A 24,011-nucleotide genomic window follows, 5' to 3' on the forward strand; every position below is an offset into this window, starting at 1 on the left:
AGCATATATTCCCTATTTCATTTCTGATCGAAGCTAAAACAGAAGGAATGGGCAGTTTCATCAAAGGAAGTAAGAATGAGCCGGAATGGAACTGACTGTGGAAGGGCTTGGTGACCTAACACAAAGACTTGGGTCTTCAAGGCAGAGTCATGACATGCAGCCACTGATGACACGAAGAGCAGACACGGCTGCAGCAAGCAAGGAGGGGCATCTCACTCACTTTATTCAGGTCTAAGTGGCAGAGTCTCACCCGTGTTCTCAACCCTCCTGTCCATTAGAATCACCCACCTTTGGCCAGCTGATCCTATCTCTGGTTCCTTGTTTTTGTTTTATTTTTAAGTTTTCTAGGTGATTCTGATGGGCTGGAAAAACTGGAACCACTTGATAGAAGAAAGGTGGCCAGCAAGAAAGTGACTCTGGACAAAAAGAAAACCAGAGCCAGGACAAAGGCAGTGGTGATGGTGATGATGATGATGGTGATGGCGATGATGATGATGATAGCTCCAAGGTTATCATGTACCAGGCAGGGTTCTAGAAACAATTAATCCTCACCACACTGGGAACTATTATCTCCATTTTACAGATGGGGAAACTGAGGTTAAGCAGTTTGCCCAGGGTTGCGTAGCCCATAAAGGCAAACCAGCTCTTTAGCTCTCGAGTCCTTGCTCGAGTTAAAGTTGATATGCTATCTATCCTCTTTCGATGCTCAGTATTCCAAGTTCCATGTTATAAGAGTGCTATGAGAAGCTAAGGGTCTACTTCATAACTGAAGATAAAAGGAATAAAGAGGATCAAACCAGTTTCAGGAAATCCCTTATCCCTGATTTTGTTTTGTTTTGTTTTTCCCAACATCTCTTGGATTTTATTTTAATGGCGTGGGGAAAGTTATAGTAGAAAGAGTCTGGAAGAGTCTATCATCTCTAACCAACATACATTCCTAGAAGAGAGGTATAGCTAAGTTACTGAGCTTTCCTACTTCAAATTAGCTCACTCTTTCTACTTATATAAAAAAAGTTTACTGTAAAACAGTATGCTGTGTTACGTCGGCAGCCTCATACCTCTTGTGTTTACCCGTGTATCTTGATTGCATCATTTTCTCTTGTGCTTGACTTAATATCATGTTATTTTGTTCACCATGGCCCCTAAGTATACAAAATCCACTGCTAATGTCGCCAGTAAGAGACCATGTTGAGTGATTGACCTGGAAACAAAATTAAAAGTGATTAAGGACTGTGAAGGTGGAAAATCAGTGATGGTTATTGCTTGCCAGTCCGGCATGCCCCATTTCGCCATAGCTACGATCTTAAAGAACAAGAACAAAGTGATGGAAGCTGTTAAAGGATCTGCTTCATGGAAGGCAAATGAGACTAAGAAAAGTTCGAGAAGGGCCTGTGTCAGACATGGAGAAGCTTCTAATGACCTGGACTGAAGACCAGACACAGAAGTGTATCCCTCTCAGCACCATGACAATCATGGCCAAAGCAAAAGGTTTGTTTGCAATGTTGAATGAAAAGGCTGGACCTGACTACAGTGTTGAATTTACTGCCAGCTCTGGGTGGTCTAAACAATTCAAGGATTGTTATTCACTGCATAATGTGAAAGTGAGTGGGGAGTCTGCAAGTGCTGATGTGAAGGCAGCTGAAGGATTTTTGGAATATCGGTGAAAATTCTCTGTTCTAGAAACGGATGCCTGAAAGGACCATCATCCAAAAGGAGGCCAAGTCAATGCCAGGTTTCAAGGTTTTTGAGGACAGGATAACAGTCTTGCTTGGGGACAATGTTGCAGGCTACAAATTGAAACCCTTTGTGATCTGGCACAGTGAGAACCCCAGCGCCTTCAAGCTTATCAGTGAGCACATACTGCCTGTGTATTGCAAGAACAATAAGAAGTCACTGATGACCCAGCTCCTCTTCCAAGATGCCCTGCTGAATTGCTGTGCCAGTGAAATGGAGAAGTACTGTTTGGAGAATAACATACCTTTCAAGATTTGCTTATTGTTCATAAGGCTCCAGACATCCTCCTTTTATTGGCGATCTTCATCCCAATATCAAAGCAGTGTTTCTCCCTCCAAACACCACCTCTTTGATCGACCAATGAATCAAGGAGTTATAGCAGCTTTTAAAGCCTGCTACCTGAGGAGGACCTTTGCCCAGGCTTTGCTGCCTCGAGAAGACACTGACGCAATTCTGGAAGGATTACAGTACCTATGGCTGCATCAAGAACCTTGCTTGGGCTTGGGTGATGTCACCAAGGAGTGGATATATGAGTGGCCCCTGGAAGAAGACACTCAAGGGGTTCATCCATGACTTCAAAGGATTTGCCAAGGATGAGAATATTGCAAAAATCCGCAAGGCTGTGGTTGAGATGGTAAGCAGCTTTAACCTGGGTGCGGATGAGGATGACATCTAGGAGCTCCTAGAGGAGCTTTCTGAGGAACTGGCTAATGAGGGGCTGTTGGAACTGGAACAGGAACACATAGCTAAAGAAGAGGCAAGAGAAAAGGAAACAGCAGGAGAAGAAAAAGAAGCAGAACCACCAAGAAAATTCGTAGTGAGGGCTTTAACAGAAGACTTTCAGACCTCAACAAGCTCCTTAAAAAGTTTGAAAACATGGACCCCAACACTGATGGGTTTTCATTAATAGAGAGGAATGTTCATGGTGCATTATCTGCTTACAAGCAAACCTCTGATGAAAACAAGAAAAAAACCAAGCAAACGACCATGGACATATTTCTGGAAAGAGTGACACTTCCTCAAGAAGAGCCCCAAGTAGGTCCTTCAAGAGGTGTTCCGGAAGAAGGCCTTGTTTTTGTAGAAGATGGCAGCTCCATGAGTATTATGGACTCCGAAGACCTTCCAACGGGACGAGATGTGGGGGTGAAAGACAGTGATATTGATGATCCCAACCATATGTAGGTCAACTTTTTTTTTTTTTAAGATTTTATTTTTTTCTTTTTCTCTCCAAAGCCCCCCACTACATAGTTGTATATTCTTTGTTGTGGGTGCTTCTAGTTGTGGCATGTGGGACGCTGCCTCAGTGTGGTTTGATGAGCAGCGCCATGTCCGCGCCCAGGATTCGAACCAACAAAACACTGGGCCGCCTGCAGCAGAGCGCGAGAACCCAACCACTCGGCCACGGGACCAGCGCCATGTAGGTCAACTTTTTTTAACAAGAAAGTTTAAAAAGTAAAAGAAACTCAATTTTAAAGATAGAAAAATGCTTATAGAATAAGGACATAAGGAAAGAAAATATTTTTGTACAGCTGCACATTGTGTTTGTGTCTTAAGCTGTGTTATTACGAAAGAGTCAAAAAATTTAAAAGAATCAAAAAGTCTACAAAGTAAGAAAGTTACGGTAAGCTAAGGTTAAATTATTATTAAAGAAAGAAAAATATCTTTTTATAAATTTAGTGTAACCTAAGCGTACAGTGCTTATAAAGTGTACACTACTGTCCAATAATGTCCTAAGCCTCCACATTCAGTCACCACTCACTCACTGACTCACCCAGAGCAACTTCCGGTCCTGTAGGCTCCATTCATGGTGAGAGTCTTATACAAGTGTACTGTTTTTTACCTTTCCTACCGTGTTTTTACTGTACCTGGTCTATGTGTAGATATGTTTAGATACACCAGTACTTACCATTGTGTTCCAGTTGCCTACAGTATGCAGTACGGGTTTGTAGCTTAGGAGCAATAGGCTATGCCATAGAGCCTAGGTGTGTAATAGGCTACACCATCTAGGTTTGTGTAACTACACTCTGTGATGTTCGCACAACGACAAAATCACCTAACAACGCGTTTCTCAGAACACATCCCCGTCGTTAAGCAACACATGACCCTATTTATTTCCCTGATGATTTAATTAACTAAATGAACCTTTTGGCCGTTCACCAAGTCTCATTCACGACCTCTTTCTGTAAGTGTCTGCTGTGCGCAGCCCCGTGCTGGCTCCTGCGGGACAGCGTAAGCCACCAGACACCACCCTGCCTCACAGGGTGCTCCTCCAGGCAAGCCTTGTCTGTCACCTTCTGTTCTGGTTGGCCCTTAAAGGGCAGCTGACTTTCTTGCTCTAGTATCATTTCTTTTGCATATTTGAGCCCTGAAATTTCACCGAATTTCATCACAGTCAGTCTGCTGCAGCAAATATGGTCTGTTACTTACTTTGGTGGGTAGCACTGATAGTAATGAAAATAAGCAGGGTATTCAATCTCAGATATTCAAAGCAGCCTTGTGTGAAGGGGAGATAACCTTGGACCCCCTGAAGATGTTCTCTGGGTCTTAAGCACAAAGCGTAATCATCCTACATGGTGGCAATAGGTGCTGTTGGCCTGCGTGGCTGGGGTTGATTTCTCTTTGCTCTTTGAGACTGCCTGGAAAACTTAGGGATGATTAATATCCTTACAGCCTTTGCCCAAAGCTACACTTAGGATGAAAGGTGAGCTCCCATCCTACCTTTATTTATGGCTCAGTCTCACAGAGGTCACACCAATTTAGAAGGATCCATTCTATATCCCTATAGTGTTCTCATGGGCACTAACGTCACACCAGCAGACCTGGGCACCAACATCTTGCTCTATTCTCTGGGAGAGGAGAGAGTGCCTTTTTCTTGCAGGCTGCAACTCCCCTTACTCTCCTTTCCACTCTAAGGACTCATTCATTCCTTCCTTTAAACAATGGCAAGACAGGTGTGGCTACCTCACATGTGGACTGAAAGCTGACTATGCTTATGGTTTGTCTTCTGTAAGGCCGGGAGTTTATGTTTTGTGTTTTAAGTGACTTTATGAGATGTAATTCACATACCAGAAAGTTCATGCATTTAAACTATACAATTCATTGACTTGTAATGTATTCAGAGTTGTGCAACCATCACCAGTATCCACTTTTAGAACATTTCATTGCCTCAAAAAGAAACCACATACGCATGGGCAGTAACTCCACATCCCCTCTCCCTTGCAGCACCGGACAACCAGTAATCTACTTTTTGTCTCTATAGATTTGCCTATTCTGGACATTTCATATAAACACGGTCATACAATAGGTGGTCTTCTGTGACTGGTTTCTTTCGCTTTGTGTAATGTTTTTGAGGTTCATCCATGTTCATGTTTCAGTAATTCGTTCTCTTTTGTGGCTGAATAATATTCCATTGTGAGAGTACACCACATTTTGTTTGTCTGTGCATCAGTTGAAGGACACTAGGGCTGTTTCCATCTTTCAGCCGTTATGAATAATGCTGCTGTGAACATTCACGTACAAGGTTTCGTGTGGACTTAGGTTTTCATTTCTTTGGGGCAGACACCTAAGAGTGGAATTTCTGGGTCATAGGGTAACTCTGTTTAACACCTGAGGAACCAAAGCCAGGCGTTTTTCATTTACTTCCCAAAATCTCTGAGGCTAAGGAAGCAATGATGATTTGCATAGATGTCTCAGACTTTCAGATCCAAATCCCTTTGCTATTCAGACCTATATCAACATGCTATGATAGAATTAACACAGGAGGGGCCAGCCTCGTGGCCGAGTGGTTAAGTTCACATGCTCCACTTTGGTGGCCTAGGGTTCACCAGTTCAGATCCTGGGCCCAGACCTACATGCCACTCATCAGGCCGTGCTGTGGTGGCGTCCCACGTAGAAGAACTAGAAGGACCTACAACTAGGATATACAACTATGTACTGGGACTTTGGGGAGAAAAAAAAAAGAGGAAAATTGGCAGCAGATGTTAACTCAGGGCCAATCTTCCTCACCAAAAAAAAAAAAAAAAAAAGCATACCTTTAAAAAAAAACTACATGGGAAAATTTTTTTAAAAAAGAATTACTGCGGGAGAATTTTATGTGTGAGATACCACAGGAAAGGAATGAAGTACTGTCAGAAGAGCTGTTGGTTCAACTTATGTAGTGGTGATTATTTATCCCAGGGAACCAAAGCTGTGTCCCCTCCAACCTAGTGTGTCTTTTGGATTAGAAGTGCTGTGCAGCTTAGCTGGCTCTGTAGTGCCCTCAGAACAGTAAAAACCGTTTGCTGGGTGTGTCAGCAGTTTGTGCCTTTTTCCTAACAGTTTTAGGGCACTAGCTCTTTTGAGCCTAGCATTGTATTTCCAGAGCTCTCCACTCTGCCAGGATTTGCTTTCTGAGAATGCAGGAAGTCCCGTGAAGAGCATTATCTGAAACTAAAAAGCACTTGCTTTTCGTATCGAATCCATTTTTTTTGTTCTCTCATTTGAATCAGTGTTTACTGATCTTTAGGAATTAAATTGCTATTAGAATAAAGCTTAGATCAAGGATTAAAGAAATGTCTCCTAGTAGTAAACCATTTGCTAAACTATACTTGTTTCCATGAGAAGAACCAGTTGAAATGGTACCTTGAGATTTTCTAAGAATGTATTTTTCCCATATTCCCAATACTTAGTTATCTCTTTCTGTGTACAGAGGAGTTACAGAGATGTAAAGAACATAATCATGAAAAAAGATAACCAATGAACCATATATATGTATATAAATCACTTTAATATTTTTTCGTATTTCAAATCAGTTGTCTTATTTTGTGCCCTCGAGAGCTTGGTGAGGTAGGGTGATGGGGATGTTAGAAGAGGACACTGGGGCTCAGAGAAGGGACGGGACCAAACAGGTTAATAATCAACTAAACAAGTCGTAGAACTTCCATTTCCCCGTCTGTAAAATGGGTACACTAGTAAAGCCGCACTGTCAATATCAAGATATATGCTAACATTCTCAAGTAATCTGAAAAATGCTGTGTCACAGTTTGTTTTTTTTTAAAAAACTTAAATATATTACCCAAGTGGTAAATACTTTTGGGGGAATAATTAGAAAGCACAGAGAAGCATCAAGAAGAAAAGATGATTTCCCGTTATCTCGCTAATCCAGAACATCCTCCTGGAGCGGTAATTGTCCAACATTCTTGAAAAGCCATTTGTTACTATCTGGAGAAGCTGGAGGTGCATGTCTGAACGGTGCAGCAATTCCAGTTCCAGGGGTCATTAATGCATCATCTGTAACAGAGAAAAAACATTGGCAATAACCTAAATGTCCATCAATACGGTAATAGATTAATTTTTGTTATAGTCATGCAAAAGAATACTCCTCGGCAATTAAAATGACTAAACTAGATTCATAAAACTTCAAAAGCATAGTGTTGAATATAGAAAGGAAATCACAAAAGCATTCAAATATTACTTAGCACCTCTTTGTAATATGAAAATTATATATTGTTTGTGAATACATATACATACAGTAAAAGAATACAAATATAGAAGGAAACACACCAATTTCAACCTCAGATTGAAGAAGTGGCTTCAATATCTATAATATTTTATTTCTTAAAAAAAATTAAGCAAACGTGACTAAATATCAACACGGTAAGACCTTTTGTGTGTTTTGTGTATTTAAAATATTTCAGAAACTAAAAAAGCATTTGGTGACTTACCATCCACAGTGCTTCCTAAGCACAGAGACGCACGTGACTTAGGAAGTTGCCACACGTCATACATGTTTTTGTTGACTGTATGCTATAAACATCTTTTTGTCACAAAACGTACTTCCTCATTGTTCTTCCTGGCCCTTCTGAGTCTTTCTGTTCCAATTTTATGATTTACCCAGAGAAGAATTTTTACAAGAAGAGAAATTGCTGAGGCTTCCTCTTAATATTTTGTAATTATTTTCTATTTATTCACTTGTAATTATTTGTAATTATTTCTAATTCATTTATGATTTTTTTAATGTTAATTTTAATTTTTTTTTTTTGAGGAAGATTAGCCCTGAGCTAACGTCTGCCACCAATCCTCTTCTTTTTGCTGAGGAAGACTGGCCCTGAGCTAACATCTGTGCCCATCTTCCTCTACTTTATATGTGGGCGCCTACCACAGCATGGCTTGCCAAGCGGTGCCATGTCCACACCTGGGATCCCAACCGGCAAACCCCAAAACCCCAGGCCCCCGAGAAGGGAACGTGCGAACTTAACCACTGTGCCACCGGGCCAGCCCCTCATTTATGACATATTCGGTCTCTGACACTGAGGGAGCTCATAACCTAAAAGCAGAGGCAAAAGGAAAGTCTGGTTTGGTCAAGACACAAAGAATCCATTGAGTTTGTTAAGGAAGTCCTCAAAGTTTAGGAATTCACCACGTGGAAGTTCTATTTACTGTTACCAAAAATAACAATTAATCAAACAAACTTCTGGGTTGGAAAGAGCAGTCTCTCATCCCCGCCACCAGGACTCGGTCACTGGCTGCTGCCCACGACTCCCTTCACTTTTCCTTGTGTCCTAGGCTCTTAGTCCTTCAGCAGAAGGTGGCCCAGGGGCCTCCGGAGGCTTTGCCTTCCTCTCTATTCCTACATGCATTCCCATTCTGGATTCTTGAGATGCACCAGTTAAGAAGACAATTACAACTCCTTGCCACACTAGAGCTTCCATTCCCCAATCTCTAGTGGATAATGCATCTCCTTTAAAAATCTGAACGATTTCTCTCTCCACTTTTTTCTTCCTGCAGAAACCATCCTACAGGTAGATTTGTACAATATCAGAGCTAGCAATACCCTTATGAGTATTGAGAGTACTTCTGTGATCTTTGATTGGGAAGAGTAAGGTCCAGGAAGTGGCTTCTGCATCCACCTTGGTTTTGCTCATTTCCGCCCAAGATTATGTTGGCATGAATATAGTTCTGGGTACAGCTTCCTGATGTCCTGTGCATCTTTAACTGGTAATTGAGAAAGGCAGATCTGTAATACACAGTAATGTTTTACTGCCTCTAAGAGAGGAAACGGTGCCAGGTGGGAGGACCACGAGAACAAGGCAAAGGGAAGAAAGAGTGCTCAGAACATTATCTCCAACCATCTGAGTGATGGGGCTAGTCATCTGACTCTCTAGATGCCAGTGTCTCATCTACAAATAAGCAGCTAGAGTATCGATCCCTATGATTTATTTCTTCTCTGTTTATTGGCATTCAATGTATGAAATTGTACTATGAATTAACGAAGTAGAGAAGGATCTTTCAATAAATGCCTTTGATACAGCTGGTTCAATATTTAGAAATAGATCCATTTAGATCCTCACAGAGCAGCATAGTCAAAAATAAATGTCAGACAGACCCAATAGTTAAAAATAAAGATAGAAAAACTAAATGAAATAGGTGAATGTTGACTCGTTTTCTGCAGGACAAGAAGGATAGAAGGAAGACCTTTCTAAGCTTAAACTTTATGAAAGAAATCACAGTTCTTACTTTGTAATTATTTAAAGCTGCAATAAGCTGCACATAGAAGCAAATAAACTGAAAAAAATTGGTCACTGTAAATGGAATAGGAAAGAAGTCATTCTACTTCATATATGAAGCGCTCACACAAATCAATATGCAAGAGATAAATGGGTGATAGAAAGATAAGTTATGTAGGAAAAAGCAATGGTTTAATAAATGTTTAAAAATATCCAGCTTCAATTGTCACTCAAAAAAAAGCAAATTAAAACAATGAGACTCAACTTTTTTAGTCTGGTTTTTGTCATTTTTAAATGAGAACTCATATCAACAATGTGATGAAATGGGTATTTTTGAATATTGCTGCTAGGAACATAAATAGTTACAAACCTTTTGGAAAGCAATTTGGCAATATTCCCCAGATACCTTAAAATGTTCGTTCCTTCAACTCAGAAATCCTGCATCTGGGAATTTATTCTAAAGAAATACACCAATATTCATTAAAAAAAAAAGAAGCTTTATGCTGTGAATCATTAGTCATTCTATTATTTATTATTGAAAAGGCAAAAAAGAAGCCTAAATATACACCAATGAGGCAATAAGATAATAATTATGATATATCCAGTCTAACTACTAGAACATTTATATTGTGATAACTGACACTGAAAATGATCTTGTTAAAGGTTAACCAAAGGGCATAGGAAATTGATTTAACATAAGATCTCAACATATTTAAAAACAAACCTCTGCATTCACCAAAGATGGGAAGAAAATAAACCAAAATGTCAGTGGCTGTTATAAGTGCTAAAATTTCTACATTTTAGAACTTTACACATTTTTTATAATGAATGTGAATTGCTATTCTAATGGGAGGAAATTACCTTTAAAAATATCCAGGACTTTGGCTAAGCGACTTAGCCAGTGAGTATAATTTCCTTTACTTTTACCAGATTTGTATTTTAATAGAAGATTCTTTGTTTAAAAAAAATTCAACTCTGTTTCCTGAGCAAAATCTGAACTCCTCTACTAGGGTTTTAAGTAGGTAATTTGCTTTCATTTTAGTTATTTTCACATCAGTTTGATATATTACCTCATGCCATTTCAGTGTTGATAGAAAGGGGTTGTGTGCTTGGTTAAGGGACGTGATGGTTTGGAGGGCAATCTCGTGGGTTTATCTGTGTGACTTTTGCAGGGAGAATAAATTGTTGGGTCTTCCTCCCTGTGCTTGTTGGAATGGGGAAGAAACCTAAGACTTTATCAGTTCACGCTATCACTTTCCTACATTGTTTTTGACAGTTATTGGTATGGAGATTAAATTATATTAGGTCATCTAGAAATTCAAACTGAAATCAACATTTATTGAGCATCTCTTCTGTAATAGGCGGAAGGAATGGGGGTTCATCTCGGGCCTGGAAATATTACTCAATAAATGCTTTAGTGTATTGGGCATGGTACCAAGCCACAGAAAACAAAGAGGGGGTCTATAAGAATTCTCTGTGTTTACTCTCAGCAGTCTAATCAATGGCACAAATAAACCTGTAACAATAAATATAAGTCAATGAATTTTTAACTTAATGGATGAATGGGTAACTTCATGGAGAGACAGCCCAATGAATGAATAAAGTTATCAATAGATTAAAGAATGTTTTCATGAACCCAAGAATACCTGTCCTGGATTCTACTTGACAGAACTTGGAAAGAACATCACTGCTTTCGCCAAGCATCCTCTGTTCCTGAGCTTTGTGACTAAAGTAGAAAAAGGAAAAGAGAAAGAGAAGGCCCTGCTTCGTGTTTTATCACTGCTATTATTAATGAAACTTTTCGAGGAATAGTCAGTCCATAATGACCCCAAAAGCATCGCTCATATTCAAGTAGTTCAATATTCTGTGGTCATATTTCAGACCTACCTAGAAACAAGGATACTGTAAGTCAACTTATTTTGGGCTCTCACAGCCAGCAATTCTGTCTTCAATAAATGATTCATGTCAGGAAAGCATTTGAGTGCATTTGTTTTCTAATAAGTCTGCTTTCAGGTCCATTATGCATGAATCAAGTCAGGAAAATTGCCTGAGTTCATTGGCATCCCTTTATGAAAATCAAAGAAATAAAAGATTTAAAATCTAGCTTTATTGATCTCCCACCTTCCCTACACTCCTTACCATAAAATAAGCATTGGCAGCAACAGGGTCTCCAAAAACTCAAGGGTCAAGGGCACATAAGGAATAGTGAGGAGGATGGAGAGGAACCCACCAGAGAGAGAAGAGCTCGGTTACTGGTGTCTGAGATACAGAAGAAAAAGAGGCCACTTGCTTATTTCCCCCAAAAGTTAGCTCCTCTGAGCCGACCCTCAGTGAACCACCCCACTTACAGTGAGCTCCACTGATCATGACAGGGCCAGCAGAGCACTTCCTCCGAACTCTACTCCCCGGTAAGTACTCCAGGCTATTAATGTCATGTTAATTTCCAAGAACCGGGAGCACTTGGATAAGTGGCCCCATTTCCCATTTTCTGAGCCATAAAATTGGGAGTGGTCACAGATGCCTAAGTGTCTGCCCAACAGAGCCTTCACATCCCTTACTTCACTGAACTCACCCACCACCCTTGTGGGGTCGGTGTATCTGTCAGTTTCTCCTATTGACAGATGAGGAAGCTGAGATTTCTAGAGGCCAACTGACGAGGCTGATATGGACAAACCCAGACTACCAACTCAATACTGGTGCTTCCCCTTCTGCATTTATTCTTCGACTGCTGATAGAGTCATGATTTCTAGGTTCCCAAGGAGGCACTAGCCCAGTAGAGGCACGCCAGTGCAAAATAAGTTCCCAATCAATTTAACGCCCCCTAACCTGTGTCTGTCCCAGGCTAGCTGTGGTGTAGAGCAGCCTCTCATGCCCACGTGGTTTAGTTACATGGCCTTCAAGTTTACTATCACTTCATGTCTTAGCTTTACGAGATAACCTATCTCTGATGCTCGGAGCCTCCCCAGGACTGGTGGTTTGGCCATTTGTCTGAGGCTGGTGACCTCTGTTGATTACGAACCCCACTCATGTGGCCACAGACTCTCATGGCTCACTCCTAAGGGAGCTGTTGACCCAGACACCCTGGGTGGGCTAGGCCAGAATGACTAAGGAGATATGTTCAATCTTATCAACTTTACTACAAAAATGATGCCAGACATCGTGCTCGGCTATCTCTGTCTGGTCGTTCAGTACGAGTGATCCCACAGATTCCTGACCAGGCCATTCACAAAGCATCTGGCGTTGTTTAGCCATGCTGGAGCCTGCGTAAAGGTTAGAACTCCCAAATATTGAAAATATTAGGGCTGTACCCCTTCACCTAATGGGTATTAAAGATGAAAATATTAAATTATAAAATACATTTAAGGACATTCCCAACAGAGTTTTGAATTTTGGCTTCAGTCTTTATTTTAAAGGCTTTTTGTGATTTGTTTTTGGTTTATTTTGAAATAGTAGAGATCAGATTTTATGAAAAAAATTTTAGGTGCCATGATTTGCTGGTGACCTAAGCACTGGTCTGTCTGTACTAGTAAGGCCGCCCCGGCCTCACCCTGCTCAGAAGTCTGCCCCCTGTGATCTGCTTCCTTGTAGATGCAGACGTGCTTTTTATTTGCTCATTCTTTACATATTGCATCTTGCCAGAGTTGTATCTTCAGCTCCTTATTGTAAGGCTCCCTGAGGTCAGGGAATACCGGTATATCCACAGGGCACCAAAGTGATGATGGTGTGGGTCTTGTCAGTACCAGTTTTTGTTTCTCTTCCTGAAGGTAAGAACAAGGTTCATATCATATGTTCAACTCATTTCTTCAACACAGAAATGAGTTGATACAGGAAGCTAACAGGTCTTGCCCATCGTTATGAAAAGAGTCCCAGAACCAATGACTTTGAACTACCTTATTTTCAGATGCGAATGGGGATATAATCATTTAATTAAAACTTGTGAGTGGACTTTGGGGGCCTTACAAGTCACTTCAGCTCAGGGGCATCCTGAATTTGGTGGATGTCATAAAAAAATGTTCAAACGTGGGGCCAGCCCAGTGGCGTAACAGTTAAGTTCATGCGCTCCACTTCAGCAGCCCAGGTTTCACAAGTTCGGATCCCAGGCACAGACCTAGCACTGCTCATCAAGCCACGCTGTGGCAGCATCCCACGTAAAATAGAGGAAGATTGGCACAGATATTAGCTCAGCGACAATCTTCTTCAAACCAAAAGAGGAAGACTGGCAAGAGAGGTTAGCTCAGGGCCAATCTTCTTCAAAAAAAAGTCCAAAGGAGGAAAGTCTTATTAAAACAAACAAAAAGAGAAACTGATCGTGAAAGCCACAAGTGAAAAGCTTGGTAAGAAAAGGCGGTAGATGGTTATGGGGTGGTGGGCACAGCCATTGAAGGGGAAGCAACATGCCACAGGAGACCCAGGAGTGTGGGCAGAGACTCCTTCACACGGGCCTGAGCACTTTCTTTCTGTGCATTCGTACATTTAATCATCACAACGTTCCTGGGAGGTGAGGATTATTACCTCCGTTAAACAGATGCTAGCTCAGAGATGATGAGTTACTTGCCCAAGGTCACGCAGTTAGTGAATGTGGATCTAGACCCCGAGTTTGCCTGCAGAAGTTCTCCTCCCATGCTTCTGCCGCTCAGCTTTGTCACGGCCCGTGTGGGCAGGAGGGAAGTGGGCACTGTGCTAAGACCAGAGTCCTGACCATGTTGCCTTGGTGACGGGAGGACTGGAGTGGGAGGTGGTTTGTATACTGAAGAAAGCTCTCTTTTTTTGTTTCTGGTGCCAGCTGGTGATGCATCCACCTCTCACCTGCTTCTGTGGGCCCAGAGCTGGTCTCAGGCCATTTCTTCACGTGGATAGACCTGAGGAATAGCTGCCCCGCCATATTCCTCAGCTTCCACATTTCCAACCTTCACAGGGGTGTTACTAGACGGATGGCCACCACCACGTGGCGACAGTAATAGTGATGAGGATCACAATCACGATGTCGACTCAACATCCATCCTGCTTTCCTTCCTTGTTTAAAAAAGTTTTATTGGGGCCAGCCTGGTGGCACAGTGGTTAAGTTCGCACATTCCGCTTTGGCCGCCCGAGGTTTGCCGGTTCGGATCCTGGGTACGGACATGGCACTGCTCATCAAGCTATCTGTGGCAGGCGTCCCACATATAAAGTAGAGGATGGTGGGCACAGATCTTAGCTCAGGGCCAGTCTTCCTCAGCAAAAAGAGGAGGATTGGCAGCAGATGTTAGCTCAGTGCTCATCTTCCTCAAAAAAATTTTTTTTAAGTTTTATTATTCATTGGAACATACTCATTTAAAGTAGAAATGGGAATGTTTCCCCATTTGGAAGATTAATTTTCCACATTTCATTTCAGTTTGGGGTTTCATGATATTGGATTTTTATCAGGACTTAATAAAACTTTTTGGAAACTTCCAGAGACTGAACATGATTTAAAAATATATTTTCCACTGAGTCTCTTATAATACACTTTACTTCCTCTTGGTTGTTGGAAACGCGGCTAGCTCCCCACCTCCCTCAGACTGTACCAACATGGTGGTGAGGTCAGAGCCCTCTGCATCCAGTGATGGTGGGAGAGCTGGACTGGGGTTTGGAGATGGCAGACATTCTTCCTGGAAGGAGGGAGTGACTGGGGCCTCTACAAGACCGACTGGCGGGGCAGTAGGTCAACGACTGTGATCACCCCAACAGTCAGAAACGGGACCATGAAGAAATACGGAATGGTGCTAGGAAGGCCCACATTCACGGGAAGTCCAGCTACCTCAGGCTTCCGTTCTTAAAGGCAGCATAGTAATTGGTCAGACATTTACTCACTATTTGATCTTTGCATGTTACCTAGTCTCACTAGAGAGCTCAGTTTCCTCATCTGTCAAATGGGACAATACCTTCCATAGTGGGTTTTCATGACAGTTAATGAGAAAAATGTATGTAAAAAATCCAGCAACAAAATTCACCAGCTAGCCCTGCTTTCCTCCTGCTGAAAACTCAGAAAACCTGAGTTTTAACTCCAGATATTTTAATCCTATAGATGTTAAAGCTGTTAAAGGCCTTAGAGAAAACCTCTTTTAATTTCCTTCCTCCTTCGTTTTTTCTCATGACGGAGAAAGTTATCTAGGTTGTCCATCCATGTTGACCTCTGAGTCTTGGTTTCCTGGGATTAAGTATAAGATCTCTTTAGAATTTGTTTTTCTCTTATAAGTCACTCCGAACCAACTATTAAATGCAAACTTAGAAGCCTCAGTTTTCCATAGACTTAAGTTTTTATCATCCTAAAATGAGACTTTGGAGAAAGACTAAGGGTTCTTTATTATAGGACATAATGAAAAAGTTGAGTCTGATTTATGACCTCTCTGGGGTTTGGTCGGTTTTAATGGACATCATGTACTGTACAGGGATATTGGACATAAAATTCCATAAAATTTTAAAATAGGCTAATTTTATATAGGCTTCTGCCAAACCGTTAGATGATGATGATTTTTTAATTGAGGAATATTTTAGTCAGAGATGGTCTCAGAGACAGTTAAATTCAGTCTGAAACACTTTCTCTCCTGTTTTGTTTTGGGCCTTGGGCCAGTCTAACTGCCAGGAATCCAAAAACTAAATTTATCCCGTTTGTCAGGATGAAGTGTGAAGCGGCTGCCTCAGGCTTCCACAAGTTGTTGCTGTCCTCTTGGAGAGTTTTGCTAAATTCATTCAACCTAACGTAGAACCCAAGATGTGACTATTCCACGATCAGAACACCACCTCACTCATTTCACCTGGGACTGCATCCATGTCCCCTTCCTCTAGGGGCGCCATTGTCCCTGGGCATTCTCTGCCCTACAGACCAAAAATATTGGTCCAGCAACAAAATTCACCAGCTAGCCCCGCTTTCCTCCTGCTGTTCTCTTTGCTAATCCCTGCAGAGTTTACCTTTCCTGTTCTTCGTCTGGTTAACCTCACCTATTTGAGATCCCTCTCCATAGATGGGAGCTGGGGAAGAGAGATGGAGTGGATCCCCTTAATTACTAATGAGGAAGACCCCGCTGAAACAATGGAAAAGCCTGGTTTCTGAAGGCATCGATTTTCTGTTAGAATCAGAGACAGTTTGATTTGTAAAGGATCTTGGTGCCCCCCTACTCGATTTCTTCCTAAGGATAAAAATGCTGAAGTGGTAGTCAGGACAAGCCAACCCAAAGTTGGCTGACTAGACTAAGTGTGTGTGTGTGTGTGCGCGTGTGTATACAAAGACAACTGCTGTTAGTGTTTTGATAAAGTTTTCTTTTCTTCCAGTATGTTTTTTATATTTTGATTTTAGAGTTGTGATTATTCTCTCTCTATATAAGTTTGTGTCGTTTATCTCTTAATGTCATAATGAAAATTTATGAAAACCTATCATAGTGATACTTTATCCATTCAATTGTTGGGGTTTCCTGTAATTCACTTCATTATTTCCTTGTGTCAGAAATGTAAGCTGTTTCTAACTTTGGGTGCTTATAAATAATACTTGTTGAATATCTTTGTGCAGAAAGAATTTTCTAAAGACTCATTTTGTCTTTAGAGTGATTGTCAGAGGTTGGTTACTACATCGAGTGGTAGGAAGATGTTTGGGGTTTTTCTACATGTGTCAAACTGCTTTCTGAAAAGATTGAGTGGCTGTTCTCACACTGAGGGTATGGGTCCCATTTTACCCTGTCTCTTCTAGAATGGAGTATTATCATTTTTAGTGTGGAATGTAAAAAATAGTATTATTTCAATTTGCATTTCTTTTATCTCTTTTCTGTTTTGTGAACTGTTCTGGTGTTTGGTGTTAAAAGACCCTAAGTAATGGGGTTGTTTAGATTTCAGTGATGATATTAAATTGGTCATGGGTATTATTTTAGCAATTCCGCTTGGATTGATTTCTTGGAAGAAAGCTTTTTCTTCTTCTAAGACCCTAACCTGGTTTAGTGCTGTCATGTAAATGTAAACAAAACAAACAAAATCTTTAAAAACAAGCTAGTGAAAGAGTTGATCCCATTTCAGGTTTAGTTTCTCTTCCTGGGTGCAACTGAAGTTTGTGCTGACTTAACAGTTTCAGAACCTTGACTAAAGCCGAACATGTAAGTTTTCACTAAGGTTCTCCTATTTGTTGCCTAATTTAATGCTTTATGTTGAAGCTCTTGTGTGTATTTAGAGAAGGATGCAGTTTGCATCGTCTCGTGGGGAGATTCTGAGCTTGCTTTTATTTGCTTATGTTTCTGTTGACGGAGGCTGGGCAGCATATGGCGCCATCTGCCTTACCATGCATCCCTCTCGTCAGGAGTCCCGGGGAGGAAAACTCCACTAGTGTATGTATGGTTGGTTCTCTGCGTCTGCACAATGTCCTGGAAGAAATAAAGTGCTCTGGAAGCCTGCTGGCTTGGACTTTGCCTTGTTCTAAAGTCCGCTCCTTCATCTCCATGCTTTGGAAAGATCATTAGGTAGTTAAGAAGACAAAGTATATGTGAGTTTTTGGGAACACATTGTTTCCCATTTCTGAGTCACAAGCAGAAAAGTATAGATTAGAATTAAAACAAATGGGAGAGGAAATGTTTTAACAGGCTTGAAGGTAAATTAAAGAAAATGTCAGGATCTAGATATGTAGTGAGAAGGAAAACTGAGTCGATTTATATCTCATTGACTTTCTCAGAAATGCCAAAGTAATATATTTTAGTTGCTCTTCCTTTGCCTTCTTATTTTCTTGCAATGATAGGAAAATTCCTTGTGTTCCAGGCATTGTGGTAAGGGTTTCAAATGCTTTTATTATACTTGATCCTCACAGCAACCTCATGTTGAAGGTATTGTTCGGATTTCACGGATGAGGAAGCTGAGGGCTATGGAGTAACTTCCACAGCTGTCAAGTGGCCAAGCCTGGATTTCTAGCCAGAGCTGCCTGACTCGAAACATCCCGTCAACCACTCCTTATGTTCTAACAGCTGTGCTGTATCGCCCCTCACAAGCAACAATGCTTGGATTCAAGGTGGCCTCAAATTGTCCTGGATACCGAGCTTGGGCTCGATCTGCTCACCACAAGATAAAAGGCCAAGCAGGTGGTGGTAGAGAAAGAACTTCCATAAGTGATAATCTAGCAAATCAGAAGGTGGTGGACTATTGTCCTGAGAAAACCCATCCCGAAGGGAAACTGATTTGGAAATGACTTATATAAGGCAAACGGAGTTGGGGAGGGGGCTCAGGAGTGTCAGGTGGTGGATGACCGCAGAATGTTGGCTGCCTCTCCGTGGCAGATCTGCTGAATGCCACATTCCTGAGGAATCCAAGAAACCCTCAGTTACTTCTTTATCTGGAACAGAAGGAACAGTTTGGGCAGAGGACATAAATTTTCTGCTAACAAGTTGTTCTTTCTACCGGTTACTGATTAGCTTGCCTATGTGCAGTTCTAAGCATTTTTCCAAAGTGTATTGTGAGAATAAGACAGGGAGGGGAGCATGTGGCTTTGGGGGCTAAAGTTCTAAGAGTCATCTGTGCAGGGGCGACTGTCTTTCTTATCTTTTCATGAGCGCCATGTGCAAATTCAGGGGGCTTCAATGTGTTGCATGCGGCGGATCTTTAGTCTATGATGTGTGAAACTTACAGTCAGTCATCTCAGCTTCTCAGTGCTCCTGTGAGATGCTTAGTCAGGCGGAGGGCTGTCAGCAAGCTACTGTCTTTTCAGCAGTCCTCCTGCTATTCTGCAAGGCAAGCTCAGAAACTTTGGTTGCTTTGTTTCCCACATTAGCCTTGCGGATACAGACACAGCATCATCCTGATCCAAGGAAACTTTAAGTCCTTCATCCTCGGTTTCACCTTCCCATTTCAAAATTTCTCTTGGTTGTTGCTCACAGGCTGGATTATCCCATTTCTGCTCACCTGACGGGGCATGCCAACCCTCTTGTCCTTTTTCATCCAGTTTGCAAACAGCCTATTTTTTCTCCACCAAAGACCTGCCAGTATCCCCCGTTCTTCATCACATGTGCTCCATCATCTGACCACACCGAACCACAAGGGACGCCGGGAATGGTTCATCCAGTTCTGTGCCCAGGAAGGGGAAGATTTCACCATCGTTATAGAAAAGAATAATAAAACACAGAGAAGAAAAAAGAAACCACCATAATTCTTCCATGAAAAATTAGCCTCTATTAATAGACAGCTATGAATATAGAAATAGGTGTAGATGTGAATGATATAAATAACGCATCATTTTACAAATCTGAATCATGCTTCTTTCTGAACATTTTTCACTCAATATATTCTTCAAAGGGCTATACTAACTGGTTTAATGCCTTTGTTACACAATTGGTTCATGATCATTCAATGTCCCCTATGTGCGGAATTCTTAGGTTTCATGTCCTTGTATGAAAAACTTATTTTTTACATCCAGATGGTGCACAGGGAGATTCCTTCTGTCAAACGCAAAGCCTCCTCCCACATTGATGATGATTACCCATTTTTTCAAATAGCTATGGACCAATTTGACGTGGACTCGTAACCAACAATGTGCTGTCAAGGACTGCCAGAGACTTTTAACTAATCATTCTCAAATTATTAGTTAAATTCAAAATCTAGTAGCCTGGGCTGTAAAGGCAATTTGGAGTAAATTATTCCTCTTGAACCTATTACTAATCCTAGTGACAGCTGCTTTTAGTCTATGTTTAAAATGCTAATTCAGTAATTTTCAGGTGATGTGTGTTAAGCTCATGGGTCAGACTCTACCCCTTGAAAAATTCACATAATGTATCCAAATTGGGTTTTCTGGCATTTTTCCTATTCTGTATGAATTCTCTTTAAAATGTCTTCCTGTTTCAGCAATCCATTCTACATGTCGCCTTAGTTCCCTGGGTGGTTGTTTGTCTGGAGTTCAGTACCTGGCAAGGCTCCTCCCTCTGCCTTCACCCCGTAGCCACCTTGTGGCTCAAGTCCTAATCTTATCCCCTCTCACCTCTCCACTCCTCCGAGGTGACCTGTGCTGTTTGCTGTAGCTGGATTTCACTATATGGACACATTGGAAGGGGGTACCGAGTAGAGTTTAGTCTGAATTCTACACTTCCCATCCCTAGGGTCAGTTCTCAAGGTCACGTGGGTGAGAGTTGGGAAAAGGAGTGAAGGTTAAGTGGCAATTCAGTGGTGTGCAGGCCACTGCTGTTCATTTTGTAAGTACCCCAAAACAAACAAAAGTCAATATCAGTTTCAGTTTTTCGGGCGCATGGGTTCTTCACTGTTGCCCTCGATGATAAGAAATATCTTTATTCACAGAAATATGACATGGAAATTTGTTGGTTATTCTGAGAAATAGCATAAAATTATTCATCATCTCTTTGCCTCGTATAAACTACTAAAGTGGATTTGCTGGAAGGTTCTCCCCACACCGTTCTAGGTACTCACAAAGCTGAAAAGGAAGTAGGCAAAATAGTTTCAAATGTTTTCTCTCTATTTTTGTCACTGGTCAGAGCTTTATACCATCTTTCTTCAGTGTGCCACTAAATTGGCTAATTACCACATTAGAGAGAAAGCTCTCTTTTATTTATGGGTAGCTTGTCCCCCAAACTTCTCTCTGGAATAAACTAAAGACATACAACACATATTCACCTACTAGATGCCTCCACAAATAATTCAGCCTTGTCTGTCTTTTAATAATCAGCCCTAACACCAAAGTCATTTAAATTATCTCAGAGGACTTCCCACCTTCTTCTAGTTCAGGCGATTCCTTGGCTATTCTTGTGTTTCTCTCTTGCCTATGAATTTGAGAATCAGCTTAAGTTAAAAAAAAAAAAACAATAGCCTCCTTGGAATTTTGATTGCAATCTCTGATCCCCTTTTATAAAGAAACTGAGATTCAGAAAAGTTCCTTTACCCGAGGATACACGACCAACAGAGACATAGCAGAGCTTCAAACCCAGAGAGCTGCATCGCAAGCCCACACTCACTCCTACACCAGTCTAGGAGGAGGATTTGAGGAAGTGTGTGCAGAACCAAACCAAGGCCTGCCCGTCTGTGATCCCCCTTGCCCGTGACTCCTCCGTAAACATCACAAGATTGTATTAAACCCCTGGTGCATGCACTACTAGCAAGGGTTTTACTAGAGGACGTGGTGGTCCTCGGTCTTCTACAAGGGGGAAAAAAAAATCTTAGGTTTTCTTCATAATGTCCTACAACTGACTGCAAACTGATTAATCACCTGCGTTTCCAATGTCAGTTGACTTCCATTTCTTAGTGTGAAGTCAGCATAGCCAAGGATTTGTCAAATATTTCTCAAACCCTACATCCCAGAAACCTAGTGAAGAGTCAAACTTCTCCTGGCCAGATTGTCTGGAAGCTTTTAGTGGCTAATCCAGGGACAATGAATATTCAACATCATAGTATAACGCCTGCCAAACTGTAAACCGAAGTACATCACTCCTCTCGATGTGGCTCCTTAAGGTCAAGTGCATGGAGGGTGAGCTGCCAGCTTAATGTCTGTTTCTTGTAGAGAGACTGGATGTGTTGTAACTGGATGTATTGTAAGGAGTTTGACATCCTGGAGATGTCTATGGAAAATGTTGTCTGGGAAAGGACAGGGATGCACTGCGCCAGCCCCCGCGGAACCCTGGCTTTGTGCCAGCCAGCAGGGCCTCTGGGGAGAATGGGATGTCTCAGCTGAGTTGAGCTGACTTCACAGAAATCAGGCCAAAGGTTACTCTCCATTTCCCTCCTATCCGGAATGTATAAAAGGGAGTACAGTGTGCCTTCCAGATAGACTGAGCAAGTGTGGGTGTTTTAGAAGAAGGCAACTTGCCACTGTCCTTATACCCAAGACTATTCTCAAAACCAATGGAGGCAGGCCGGGAGCAAGGCCCCTTTTCCCCGCTCTGAGCATCGTTTGTGATTATGAACCTCACTGAAGGCTGCACTGTTTTTTGCCCTTGGGATCATTTCTGGGCGGCTCTGCAGAGGGGAGTGCTGAGCCCAAGACAACCCCCCATCTCACACTCCAGGAGCAAAACAGCCCAGACAGGTGCAGGAGAAGGAATTCGGAGTTAAGACTGAGTCCTAAGATGCGTGTTGATTGTGGCAACCTTAGACAATTCCCCAGCCTATGGGTGGGGTCTCAGTTTCTTATTCTGAAAACTGGGATGATAACGATACTCATCTCATGGGATTCATGTGAGGCTTAAAATGATAAAATACATGTGAAACTGTTAGACAGATTTTTTTTGGTATTATTAATAAAGATTATAATGAAGTCTAGGATCTCTCAACTATTGCTGTTAGAAAGTTCGTCTTCAAGTTGGAGCTCTTCCTGGGGCCATTGGCAATGAAATTCTGCCTCCATGAGAAATTAGTCTATTGCACATCATCCCCTTAGCCTGTTTTTTTTTCTTTTTTTTTCCAATCAGAGTATTTGAACCTCTTACCTTTACGCTTCTCTTTAAAGGCTTTATTTGCAAAACTGTGAAGTCATTTCACCATTCCATTGGGGGCTGGTGACTGATCACAGGACTCTAAGTCTGGCTGCTATGCATGTTTTGAGTTTCTTTCTGATTTTAAAACTCAAGTGTCTGTGTGGGGAGGGGGTGTCGGGGGGCTGATGGGGGTGGTTCTCCTGCCTTCATAGTTGGTTATCTGTGTTTGCTGATACGTCAAAGTTCTTCCCTTGTCGATCTTCATTAATACATTCCACAAACATTTTTATTCTTTTAAGTTTTTTTATTAATTTTTTTAAAGATTGGCACCTGCGCTAACAACTGTTGCCAATCTTTTTTTTTTCTGCTTTTTCTCCCCAAATCCCCCCAGTACCTAGCTGTATGTTTTAGCTGTGGGTCCTTCTAGTTGTGGCATGGGGGATGCTGCCTCAGCATGGCCCAGTGAGCAGTGCCATGTCCGCACCCTGGATCCAAACTGGCGAAACCCTGGGCCGCCAATGCATAGCGCGTCAACTTAACCACTCCACCATGGGGCCAGCCCCACCACAAATATTTTTAAAAAAACGTTCAACTCCAATTATGTGCCAGTGACTATTCCGAGTGCTGGGGAGACAATGATGATCTTCAAGATAATCATGGGCCCTGGAGAAGGGACAGGTCACTCGTGGAAGGCCAACAATTGAACAAGTGACAGCAGAGGGTCCTAAATGGCACTCTAGAGAGGCGATGGCAAAGCAGCTGAGCACGCGCACTCCAGCCAGCTCGGCCGCTTCTGAGCGGTGGAAGCTGGGGAAGCCTGGCCAAGTTGCTTACCCTCTCAGGGTCTCAAGTCCCTCCTCTGTAATAACAGTAGCTATTGCACAGGATGTTAAGACTGTCAAAGGGGCTATTATTTTTAAAGGGCTGACGCCGTGTCCAACATTAAGTAAGCACTATATAAATGTTTGCTAAATAAAAATAAATCAACGAATGGACAATGTATTTAACCTCAAAAGGAGATTTTTCCATTAAGAGTTTTTTTCCCTACTGTAAGAGCACATAATATTTTTTCTAACATTTGACATTGGTTTGTGTTTTAGGTGCTTTCCTGAGGCCCAGGCCCCTTTTCCCTCTGGAAGTACTCTACGACGGATATTTATTTTTTGGAATACAAACAACCCCGCATCATGGACCTCGTCGGGTTGCTGAAGTCTCAGTTCCTGTGTCATCTCGTCTTCTGTTACGTATTTATTGCCTCGGGGCTAATAATAAACACCATTCAGCTCTTCACTCTCATCCTCTGGCCGATTAACAAACAGCTCTTCAGGAAAATCAACTGCCGACTGTCCTACTGCATCTCCAGCCGTAAGATCCTTACTTCTAATTCTCTCTTTGCATCTTC

The 24,011-nt window shown here is 41.8% G+C and overlaps 1 protein-coding gene across 2 annotated transcripts in view; it reads left to right on the forward strand.

The window, feature by feature from the left end:
• Positions 1-24,011, forward strand: part of AGPAT4 (1-acylglycerol-3-phosphate O-acyltransferase 4) — a 123,735-nt gene that overhangs the window by 11,929 nt on the left and 87,795 nt on the right. For both annotated transcript variants that reach the window (XM_008528163.2, XM_070603206.1), the window contains exon 2: positions 23,710-23,974. In XM_008528163.2, coding sequence (XP_008526385.1) covers positions 23,797-23,974 — 178 coding nt within the window. In that variant the 5' untranslated portion in view covers positions 23,710-23,796. The remainder of the gene's footprint in view (positions 1-23,709; positions 23,975-24,011) is intronic.

This window comes from Equus przewalskii, chromosome 32 (genome assembly GCF_037783145.1).
Source record: "Equus przewalskii isolate Varuska chromosome 32, EquPr2, whole genome shotgun sequence".
In the NCBI taxonomy this organism is placed as follows: domain Eukaryota; kingdom Metazoa; phylum Chordata; class Mammalia; order Perissodactyla; family Equidae; genus Equus; species Equus przewalskii.